This window comes from Phalacrocorax carbo, chromosome Z (genome assembly GCF_963921805.1).
Source record: "Phalacrocorax carbo chromosome Z, bPhaCar2.1, whole genome shotgun sequence".
Classification (NCBI taxonomy): Eukaryota; Metazoa; Chordata; class Aves; order Suliformes; family Phalacrocoracidae; genus Phalacrocorax; species Phalacrocorax carbo.
In genome coordinates, this window is record NC_087548.1 from 66,723,977 (window position 1) to 66,736,662 (window position 12,686).

Genomic DNA, 12,686 nt, shown 5'->3' on the forward strand with positions numbered 1-12,686 from the left:
TTTGACTCAGTATCACAACATGTACAATTTATCCTCAAACTGTCAAACTCGTCTTCAGCCCCAAAAGGCTCTTTAATGGTTAATCTACTGACACAGTAAGGGCGGTGATGTACCTCTCACTTTTGGGACAAAAAAAGAATCCATCCTCTTAAGTGTGCTGGTTTTGGCTGGGACAGAGTTAATTTTCTTCATGGTAGAGCAGTATGGGGTTATGTTTTGGATTTGTGCTGGAAACAGTGGTGATAATGTGGAGATGACTTAGTTGTTACTAAGAAGTGCTTACACTAGCCAAGGACTTTTCAGCCTCCCATGCTCTGCCGGGTGCACAAGAAGCTGGGAGAGGACACGGCTGAGACAGCTGACCCCAACTGACCCAAGGGATATCCCACACCATATGACGTCATGCTCAGCATATAACGCTGGGGGAAGGAGGAAGTGAGGGGACCTTTGGAGGGATGGCGTTTGTTTTCCCAAGTCACTGTTACACATGATAGAGCCCTGCTTTCCTGGAGACGCTGAACACCTGCCTGCCCATGGGAAGCAGTGAATGAATTCCTTGTTTTGCTTTGCGTGTCTGTGTGGTTTTGCTTTACCTCTTAAACTGTCTTTATCTCAGCCCAGGAGTTTTCTCACTTTTACCCTTCTGATTCTCTCCCCGATCCCACTGAGGGGTGGGGAGTGAGCAAGCATCTGGGTGGGGCTGAGTTGCTGGCTAGGGTTAAACCATCGAACTAAGAAAAAGCAAAATGATTCAGTCATTCTGACTAAGGAGACAAGCCTTAGACGGCCTGAATTCTTGAAGAGGTATCAACATAGAACAAGTCTGAATGAGAAAAAAACAGATACTACGCACACAAAATATTGGTCATATTGATGAAATAAAATTTCCAGGTGTTCATGTGACAATCAGTGATTAACAGCATACTTTCTTCAGGAGAACATACAGCCACACCTGCTATCTCAGTTCTGCTCATAGGTACAAAACAATTAATTCATTCTTATATCTTTCCCTGCTGCCATGATGCTGGCCCTCATAAGAATGAATCACGAAGAACAATCTGGCTACAGTGACAGCCTTTAGTGCAGTGTAATACCTCTCAGATGAAAAAGCTTCCCCTAAAGAATGAATGCTTTCCACTTTCTATGTAATTTATTAGAGTACCTTATATAAAAATGACTGTCTAAATCAGGTGGGCAGAGCTAAAGCTCAAGAGTTTTTTCTTGTACAAAAAAAAAAAACCATAATGACAAGATGTAAATAAATGCAACTGACTTCCATCTTCCAGTTGTATTAATGGGATCATGAGAACTTAAGACAAAAAATGTTAGTTTTAATAATAAACCAGCTATATTCATAGAAATTAGACAGTCTATCAAAGGTGATATAAATGAAAACTGACAGACACACAAAAGGAGATATCAAAGAGGTGTATTGGTTTAATTTTCTTCAGAATTAATATAGAAATATACGCATCTCTAAGATCTACATACATTTTATTTAAAGGTGTGCAATGAGAAAAGTATGATTCTCTACATTCATTTAATAATATTCTGTCTACAGCAATTAAAACAGCTTGCATATTAGAAGTATAATGAATCAGAACATTGATGTTAAGTAGCCTGCAAATATTTCAGTCATTGGTTCTGAACTAAATGAAGTTTCTATCTTCTGAAATTCTTCACTGCTGTGGTAGATCATCAAGCAGTTCAGAGTTTGGCATAATCTTTCAGGATCATTTCCAATTTCTGGCTCAGCATGACGTTCCCCTTCATTTTTAGTTTACCAGAAAAGAATGCCTACAAAAAGCAGAGGAGGGGAAAAAAAACGTATTCAACTGTTTACCCACAATCCTAGGAGTTGCCAGAACCAAACAAGAAGCCAAGGATAAGTGTGGTTGTTTAGTGCTAGGAGAAAGCATTCAGTGTGCAATGCCCATTGGCTATTAACAGAAAACCATCCAAGTTCGATTTTAACAGCATTCAGAATCACAGTTTTCTGTCTAGAGTGCAGGCAGGGCCAAGTCTATGACTCAGGGGAAAAAAAAATAAATAGAAAGCAACTGCAGTGGCCTCCATTTCTCCTCTACGTATAGCACAGAGGACTCCTGGTATAAGACAAACTTTTCCAGAGAAACTGATGGCAAAACTTCACCAGGACACAAAAATAAAGCTCCTAGTCATCACTTCCCTATGCTATAGATACCCATGTAACTTTATATGAATCGAGAAAATGTATTGAAAAGGCCATTTAACAAAAATTAAAGGCTTAAGGAAAAGGTCAGCTACTCGCTCAAATTCATAACAAATCCAAACAAGAACTTGCATAGTATACATACACACATACTGCAAAGAAATGCACTGGCTTTATACGTAGCATATTACAATAAACAGGAACTAAACAAGACTTCATTGCATTTGCAGAATCATAGATCAACCAATATTTTCACTGAAATGCTGGTATATTACATTTTTATTGTCCCTACTTCAAAGGGCTGTATACCCTGTTTCAATCTAGTTCAGTATTCTTTCAAAACTAGTTTTGCTTCGCTGTGGCTTTGCAATTTGAAAGGTCTTTGAAAGTTCTGAAACAGCATGCTTTTGCATAGTTCCATTAACTTGAAATACATTCAAATAAGGAATAGAGAGAGCCAGCAGAAAAGAATTTGAATAGATGCTTTGAGCTTCTTTAGATTAAAAACTTCACAGAAACTCAAAGGAAAAACTAATGCCTAAGAACAGATAACGTTCCTGAATTGCAGTTGCTGTTCTTTAGCATTTTGAAGATTACACATCAACATCTTGTTTGTTTATGCTTTATGCCTGCTGTATACCAAGGGTCACAAAGGATTTTACTCATGTGGTATGTAGGACTTACAACAAACATTTGCCATCATCATTAGTCTCCAATTTTACAATCAAAGTCTCCAACAACTTCTGCTTAGGATCAAAGAAAAGGAACTGTTTGATATATGATGAGCTTAATTAAAGTTTTCATTTGCTCAAGCTTTAATCTGTAAGCTGACATATTAAATTTGAGACAGTTTAATTTACTTTTACACAAGCCATTTTAATCAGTAAAATTAGTAGTTTTAAGAAGCTAAAAGTGCAGACCCAAATCACACACCTTTATTAAATCTTTCTTTCCCTTTAAATCTACCTAGTATGGGTATATTTTGACCAGTTTCAATGGATCTGCATGCATGTATTGTCCAAGATTTCTCTCTTCTGTAGTAGTAGCAGTAAATTGGAACACTGCAACAAATACCACTTCCTGTAACATGACCAGTCAAAACACCCTGATCAAACTGACAAACCCTCACCTTGCAAATCATATATTGCGAAGTGCCAGGAAACAAATGAACAACTTTGTACTTCCAGGCTTTATGTCATTTGAGGTATCTTTGTCTCGAGATGATAAAGACGGCATAAATTCCTCATCATATCTTCTGACTAATTCAGCATAAGATAATGACTTATGCTGACTCTGGTTTGCACTGTCAAAACATCCACTGTTGCAGATTTTGGAATGCAAACAGTCACAAACCAGAGCTTGATTTAAGGTAAATAATATGTCCCATGTAACTGAGTATGTCTGATGCACAGGTTTTACCTTTTGGGGATTGATCTTTTTTTGTACCACATCCATGAAATCCTCGTCTGAGAGAATGAAGATGGTATCAGCAGAACTTCTTGCAGGTCCTTGATACACTGCTCCAGAGCCATTCTTTAGGTCAATTGCTGAGAAGAAGCAGCAAAGATAGCTTTATTTAGAAAAAAAATAAAATTCAGTCTAAACAACACTACTCTCCTTATCTATTATTATGAAGCATCTGGTCTAAACATAAATCTTGAACTAAGAGCCTCTTAGAAAATAAAAGCATTTTCATTGTTCTTCTTCTTTAATGACAGAAATTGAGATTAGAATAGAAAAAAATTATTCCTGTACTAAGGGGGCCGGGTTTTACAGCAAGGACTGCCATTTGAAAATCCTTGCATAGGTGGCAAAAATAATTTTTAAACAACACTTAAGATTCACAAGATATTAATTAGTGCAATTACTGCAAAAATGTTAAAGTTAGTAACTACACTCTAATGTTTTAAAACAGCACCCTATATTCAGAGAAAGCAAATGTGGTGGTGTTCAAACATGGTGCTGCATTTTTCCTGTTCTGCCCCACAGGCAATATAGCCTGTTCTGCTTCACGCAAAGAGCATTTAAAGCCTTGCCAACTATCTGTCTTTTTCTTCTGGAAAGCCAAAAATTCCTCAAAGTGCCTGAAACTTCAGTGTGTTCTTTTCCCACACCAAATGACCTGCTAAAATAATCTATCACAGGGCTAACACTGTCACATGTTGTGCCATTTGTTTAGAAGAATATTAGAAGAATGTTTTGACAGGATGTGCTCTGTGAATGATTTGGCAGATTTTTCAAATTCCCAATCTTTCCCTTTGCACCTTTTCCTCTTCATCCCCCCACAGCTTTTCAAGCACAAACCAAAATATGATTCAAAGGCATGTTCCTGCAAGGACATGACATCTCTAATCACAGAGTCATGGCTGCCTGACCAACGGTAATACTGTGAGTTGGTTTCTCTTAGTTGACAAATTTTAAGACACTAGCCTAACCAGGGATACTTATTTCTGTATAAACTATGTCGTGTATTTTTTTCCAAATAATTTTTCTGAAGGGCTAAGATGAACTATACAGACTGGGAATAGCTTTTGTCCGAGTTAAGTCTTTCATTTTCAGAAGTCTGTTTTAAGTAATATTTATCCAGTTATAACAAAACTAGAAGGGGAATGAAGTATACAATGATGCTCAGTGAGAAGTGACATTATTATTATCCACTTGATTTTAAGGGAAATTATTATGTCAGGAGCAGGTTTAATGGACATCACTAACTTGACGCAATAAAAGGATAAGAAAGAAAAAAAAATTACTGAGCACCAGAGGAACAATCTATACTTTCTATGTTTGTGGGTAGGAGCTGTGTAACATTATTTTGATCCAAAATGGTTACCACACAGTCTAACATTGTAAGCCAGCCTTTAAACATTGCTCCTGCAGGTTATGCAGGCACAGACTATTATTTAAAAAACAAAAAATTCTATTGAATCATGGAATGCAAGTTTCACAGTGGTTACGGGCTCCTCAGACTAAGTTAACCAAACTTAATTGTCAATGTGCTTTTAAAATATACCTCTGCTCAAATGCTAGCAATATTACGAGCCATACCAATGTAGCCAAAGCGAGCTCCCCTTGAGCCAAAAAGCAGTGGTCAGCAAGCCCCACATATAAATTCACAAAACACACACATGGTTTTCTAGGATTGTAGTTCTTAATTATTTTAAATTACTTCTGGACCTCAGAAACCTAAAGAGCATGATTCTCTTCTTGTGTTTCACTTTGCATGCATTAATGACTTTGGCTGTTGCTACCCTTCAGAAGGGAACCCAGATGCTGAAAGCTTGATGTAACATCTCCCAGGACGCAGCAGACACTCTTCTCCTTCTCTAAGCACTGGCTAGAAAAGCAGTTTTGATAGATCTTGTTGGTAATACTCATCCATGAGTCTCAGCAGTGTAAAGTTTAGACAGCAAAGAGTTAGAATTAAAAAGTCGTAGTGACTCAGGCAAGTTCTAACAACTCCTAAGATTTTCATCTGGATAGAGTACATACTTAACATTGTTACAATCCCTGTTCTCCTTCTCAATTTCCTATCTAAGTCTCAAGAGCATCGCTTATCAATCCACATCTGTAACTGTAATCTCTCAAAGCACAGATATGCCTGTAAACATTGCATAATCGTGACACCGTAGGCAAAACTTACATTTAATCACATCCAATCCTTAACCCATCTCAAGTTAAAACTTATTAGAAATCCTTAAGAAAAAAAAAAAAAAAAAAGGCTCAATCTAATAGCATGTTCTTTTCCCAAAAATATGAAAATACCATTTCCATTTCTCTTTATTCTATTTAAAGGGTGCTACAATTTTTGCTGAGGAAAAAAAAGAGAAAAAAGAACAGAGCAGCCACAAAAGAGAAGAGCTCTGTGACAAAAAAATACTGTCTTTTTCACCAAAATGTGAAGGACCTTCTACAGTTACCTGACCCACCCCTTCTTTTAAGCTTTATCATGAAAGAGTTATGACATGTCTAATGAAAGCAGTAAAAAAAAAAAAGCCACCCAAAACTCCAAAGAAACTAGCATGAGAAAATGAAATACTGAAATTTAATACGTAAGCCCTAATGGGTAAATTCTGGTGAATCACACTGGAGAATGAGTGATCCAAAATATATCATTTGTTGGTATTTTAAAGAGGGAAAGGAACTCCCCCTCCTTACAGAGAATGGAAAACTACCCCAAAAACTTGCTCACCCATTTTTTTGCAGGGGAAAAAAAAAAAAAGTATTAGAAACATATACAATCATTTTTCTTGCCTCCTGGTGTACACCTAGCCTAGGGTATTCAGATGACAGCTGAGACTAAACTACAGCACTGGCACATGGACAAATGGATATAAACTAGCAATGAAAGAAATGAGCCGAATACCAGAACAGATTCCAGTCATCAGAGCAGAAAAATTCTAGCCTTCCAAAATGATCAGACATGGTACCTCCTTGTAAAATACAACTATATGAGATAAAGCTATATAACACAGCTGCCTGCTGTAGCAGGAAACAGTCTTGATCCAAGTCTCCTGTATGTCTTCCACACATATCTCCCCGATACATGTCTCTATGGTTATAGCCACTGTCTTGTCACCGCAGCTTGCACGCTGCACTACAACTGCAGCAGCCAGCTTGGTAATGACTTGGTACTGGTGTAGCTGTGTCAGTGCTCAGGTGGCTGGTGACCTGGGCGGCTGCCAGGCACCTACCTTGCACACAGCTACTGCAGCTCCACTGCTGCCAGTAACACGTGAGTAGCTTAAAGGTATCTCCGGTGTTCTTTGTTCCTGAGAACAGCAGCTCTGTGGCTGCTATAGTAACAGCTCTTCTAGCCATTCACATCGCTGATCCGCTTCATACAAGAACAGAAGTTGGAAACACTGGTGTGGTGGTACTCAATACTGTGTGTAGCAACACAAATGAAACTTAAAGCTGAAGTCCCTTTTAAAAATCAAGTAACTTCTTAAATATGTAAAATTTTAGTATTACACACCTGGCAGAAAAGCAGAATCAAGCAGTTTCAGTGGATTAAACAGTAGTTATCCTTCAATTTTTTGTTTTTACTTGTATACGTGTTATATTACAGTAATTAAATATCTATAAATTATTATTGTCCATAAGACACTGTTATCAGAGACATAATAAAAAGGTCAAAAATGTTATACACATACGGGCTAAAACATCAGACATTGACATTCTACAGTAGGTAGCCAAATAGCCTGAAAATCTAAGATTTGGGGCACAGGTTTTGCTTTACCAGAGAAATATCAAGGGGTCAGACTTTTTTATTTGTTTTGGTATGGGTTTTATTGTGCTTTACAGAGGGTAAGTAACTGTAATGTAAGACTCATCCTCAATGCAAATGAAACAAAGTGTCACCCACTCTTCATTGCCTGAAGTTATATCACGTCATAAATTATTAAGCAGTTTCGCTGTAATTTGTCAGATGTTCACAGTCAAATTCACGTAATGATTTCTCCCCAGTTTTCCTAACAAAGATTTATTTTTCTGAGAACTGGAAAGGAACAGAAGTATCTTCTGCCTTCAGCAGCGCCTTCAGATGCATGATGAAAAGCAACAGATGGGTAAACTCTTCAGAGTACTGTTCTAGAGAGCGATTAACTATCAGCTAACAAATCTCAATGGCAATGTCTTTTCTCTATGGAAAAAGAAGTTGAAATGAAGTAGCTTAACTCTAAAAAAAAGATAAATATTTTATAGCCATTGAAAACAAAGGCAATTGTTGTACAGTAATAAATATGCAGGAGAGAGCAAAAAACATGCTTTAGGTAGTGAAGCCAACTGGAGAAGTCAAAGCTGGGGGGTGTGGGGGGGGTGTGGGGGGGGTGTCTCAATTAAGAGTTTTGTTACAAAATTAGAAAAGATAGCTCCACTACTGCTAAGCTTATTCCTTAAGTTTTGATACTTCCAAAATCTGTATTGCTTTATCTTCTTAAAAGGATTTTCAGCATCCTCTTAAATTAGAACAGCTTGCTTCTATAAAGAAATACTACTAATTAAGACCAGTTGTCAGTGGCTGCAGTTGAACATTGTTTAGATGGCGAATGAGCTGTGCAAAATTTCAGATCCTGAGTGCAAGGTCAATGGTTCTATACCCCCCATGGCTTCACATCATCCACAGAGAACTACATAAAAGTAAAGGTCATCACTAATTACACAGACTAGTGTTACTAGTATCAGTGTTACCATCAAGAAGTGTCTCTGTAATAACGAAAGCTAAACCCAATTCACAAATCACACTTCATTTAAAGTAATAAACAAAAATTGTGGCTTATTGCAGAGAACAGAGATCAAAAGGTTTACGTTGCAGTTAAAACAAAACACTAAAAGTTAATATAAATAATTAAAAAAAAAACAACAAACTTTTGATTCCTGAAAGTCTGGAAAACACCAGGACAACTGTGTACATGAGAATAAATTTCACAGCGGTTCTTAATACTGCTGCTTTCTTGCATTTGCTTCCACCCCAGCCTCCTCCCAGACCTTAAGAGGCTCAAGGACATTAGCAGAAGATGCTGGAGCTACAATCATTGAGTAAGACAGCAATGAGCTGTGGGGCACAGATTGTTTCTAGTGCTGTCAATTGCTACAGTTTTCACTACAGCACAAAGTTGTGCAAAAGTGACAAGTGAAAAAATTAAAAGACAACCAGCACAACTATGTAACAAATTTAGTAAGGGACAGAGGCCTAGCAGGTGGCCCCAGAGAACCACAACCACTGCCTGTAAAGGCCTGGGAGGCCCTTAGAAAGAGAGGCCTAAAAAGAGATAATGAAACAAACAGCATCAACTCAAGGCTTAAAACAACACACTCCCCTCCACACCCAAATAATCCACCTCCTCACATTTCAGTTGTTTCAGTGATAACATGTCAAGAATTTTGGCCATACATTGAAGGAATATGCAATATTTATCCAAAGGAACCAAATTCTGAATTAATTTTAATGTCATATTTTCCTCTGTTTTATTGTAGCTATGTACTTTAGGGAATCTAGCTCTCAAAATAGCAATTTTACTTCAAGAGAAAGATAATTCAAGATTGTTATTATCTAACGGCATAACATTTACAAAACCAATTTAAAATTATTGTACACAGAAGATCAACTAATAATCAGTGGGCCAAATTTAAATGTAGTGTAAAGAAGTGCAACTCTACTGACAGAGTTGACTATCGTTAAAATCTGAAGCAGGTTTGAAACGAGTCAAAATAGTGACACCAAATTAAACTCAAGCTATTGCAAAAGTAACATCTTACTATCACCTTCTGCTTTTAAAGTAAAAAAATAATTTATCAAAGGCTAAAATTTCTAATTATGTACAGAAGCTTCCATTCCATTGACAACAGAAAAGTCAAGCATTCAAGTCAGCAAATGGAACTGTCACTGTTACATATTCTAAACCGGCTGTCGTGGTTCATGTGCATTACAAAAGTCTTGTGATGACCATACAAAAATCTGTCAGAAATCTTTTGGGTTATCAACAATATCTTAACTGGAAGAAAGCTGTCTTCCTACTCTCCTCCACATTCACCATGCAAAATGAATTATGGTAGCATCTGGTAGAATAGATAATACATGATAATGCTCTTGAATACTGAATAATAACATATGCAAACGAGCAAAAGGAATTAAACTTGCTATTACTTACAAATCTTGAGTGCTTGCCCCTGAAAGGTCTTTTTTTGTGCTGTGTTTGTTTGGGGTTTTTTTAATGACCAGAATTGTGTCATTGTGTGTCATTGTGTGCTATCAATCCACAGAAGGACAAACTGTGAGAGTTATCACAACTGATAAGACTCTGCCAGGGATTTTACATAACTATTTTAATATTACAATTTAATATTTAAATTATTAATAAAAAATTAATTTTAATTATTTTTTTCTTGATATTAACCAAATCCTGCTTTCTTCGTTCTTCATCTGCTTGAAATTTCAGACACACAAAAATATCCAGAAAACCATCAGATGACACAGAAAATTATTTGAAAAAGTGATACAAAATGGGAATACTCACATACAAATATTCCTGATGAGAAAAGCAGGCAACATTTTCTACAGATGCCCTTCTCGTCACCTAGATATTTACATTCAGCCTTACATATTTACTACACCATAGAGACTACAATAATTCATAAACACTAGCCAGTATTTTGACACCTAAGCTTGAAGGAACTGACCACACTTTACAAAAATTTGCAGTAACTTTTCCAAGATTTTGGAAATGTTTCATTTAAGCTCCTAACAGTAGTCAGCAACAGGAAATGTTTAAAATATTAGATTACCTCCTCCACCCTCCATCCCACTGGGAGCTTTAAGTAAGTCCAAATTTCTATAAAAGTACAGATATTTTTTATTGCAACAGAAGCAGAGGGAACACGACAAAGAAGAATTATGTCTATTTAATTCCTTTTACATAGGGAAATCAGTGTTTGAAGAAGGCACTACTTTTCTCTTATTGCTTCAGTAGGAAACAGAAGAACACAAGCTTTGTTTGTAAAACAGAAAAGGCTGACTCCTGATCTGCTCAAAGCAGGAGTACTCTCTCTCTCTCTGGATACAATGGCAAAAACATCCACCTGTTTCCCCTCTACTGAAACACGGTCTTATCAGACTTATGAGACATGCCTTATGAGGCAGGTAAAGCCACTGCTCAGGCCTAAATCTTTAAATATGCCTGTTCTGCATTCAGCAGTTTGCAGCTTAAGGTATTCCTGAGTGAGAAATTTTGTTCATGTCTTGAACACTCCTCATCAGATTTTTCTTCCATTGATTTGTCCCTCCATTCTTTGAACATACATAATACTGAATTTAGGTGACAAACAAAGCAGTTCCAAAATTAAAGACAATGATAAATCATCTTGAAGATAGTTTCTTGTCCACTTTAAGCGTTTTGGAGTTTAATCTATGCACTTCTAATAGATGTTCTAAAAATGTAAGGAAAGACTTCATAAGCCTGCTGTCCAGGTTCTAAGCATGGCCATCATTTCAATTACTGAATATAAAAGTGGAAATCTGCAGACAGCAGGAATGATTAAGAGCAGTAATGACTTTTAAGACAGATCTTCTGAGCTGAATTATGCAGTATTTACCACTCTCTCATTATGATGTATAGGTACTCAGCCTGCAAAATCTACACAAGTATATTCAATATATTGATTAACTGCTATTCAAGTGGAAATCACCCCTTATCCCTCAAAAATTGCTTCGAAGGCAATACAGGTAGAACAGAACTATCTCGATCGACCTACATACGATATTTTCCCTGAAACTTAACAGCAGTCTTGCTACTCCAAACCTCTGCTCGTTAACATTGGGGAAAGAGATAGTGAAATTACAGGTTTCTAAACCTCTCTGTAAAAGGAAGAGCAGCTTCTTAAACACAGTATCCATTTACTGAGAACAGACATTGCAGACTCAACAATACTTAAAAAGAGTCACAGTCCATGGGACAAAGCACATTGCAGACCTGATCTGACCTACCAACATGTCAGTCTCCCCTCAGCTGTAAAGGGCAGCCCACCTCTTCTGTATCTCCCCCAAAACTGTTCTGACTCGATCCAACCATTGAGATGAATCAAAATGAAGCAGTCTAAGTGACAGACTTGACCCCAAGACTTGCATTTCTCCACAGAAAAGCAAATGCCTGGAAGTTACAAACCTTTGGTTTGTATGGTTTATGGTTTACCCTTTTGGAAAAACTTTACGGTCTAGTAATACACCATTAAGGACACATCACCGAAAAAATGGAATGATTCCAAAGACGATGAAATATATCCAATTACTAAAATTAGACTGCTTTTTCCAATACGTGTCCGTAGAAACTGAACACAATAAGTTTTCTGAGGCAGTAGTTTTGCCCTTGTCAGACCATTTCATATACTGATATAATCCACTTTACCAGGAAACACTTCCTGTCTGACCCACTGCTATTACAAGCTTTAGCCTTTCTTCATCAACCCATTCCCATGCTTAAAGGATGGTTAAGAATCATTACAACTTCATTAAACCTTGATCTTAAAAAATCTGAATGGAAACAAACTGGGCTATATTTTCACTGAAGTGACTGTAACAATGCAGTAGAAATAAATACTTATTTGTTTTAGATTAGTTTGCGTGTACATCACCAGCAGACTAATTACTGTAACACACATCTCCTAGCAGATTAATTTAGCCTGCTCTTATGAGTGCAGTGGTGACCCATTCTGAAAAAGGTAAATAAAAATGCACTAAAGTTCTAGAGGATGGATTGCCTATGCCTACATCTAAATAAGCAAGTTACATTAGTATGTTCCTAGAAAGGTTAGTAACTGCCATTATAGAACTTCACCTGACTTCCTTGTCACTTGTGCATTCAGTATGCATTCATATATTTAGGTCCCAGTGAATATTCATCTACTACCTTATGCTTATTTCCAAGATCTCAGTTTAACTAGAATAAGTATAATTAATCTCACTTCATTTAAAAAAATGTATTAGGACACTATATAAAAGCTA

At 36.9% G+C, this 12,686-nt stretch overlaps 1 protein-coding gene across 1 annotated transcript in view; it reads right to left on the reverse strand.

The window, feature by feature from the left end:
• Positions 1 to 1,412: 1,412 nt before the first annotated feature.
• Positions 1,413 to 12,686, reverse strand: part of HSD17B4 (hydroxysteroid 17-beta dehydrogenase 4) — a 68,413-nt gene continuing 57,139 nt past the window's right edge. The window contains exons 23-24 of the mRNA XM_064437787.1: positions 3,611 to 3,738; positions 1,413 to 1,797 (exon numbers count right to left, since the gene is read on the reverse strand). Of these exons, the coding sequence (XP_064293857.1) occupies positions 1,708 to 1,797; positions 3,611 to 3,738 (218 nt within the window). The 3' untranslated portion in view covers positions 1,413 to 1,707. The remainder of the gene's footprint in view (positions 1,798 to 3,610; positions 3,739 to 12,686) is intronic.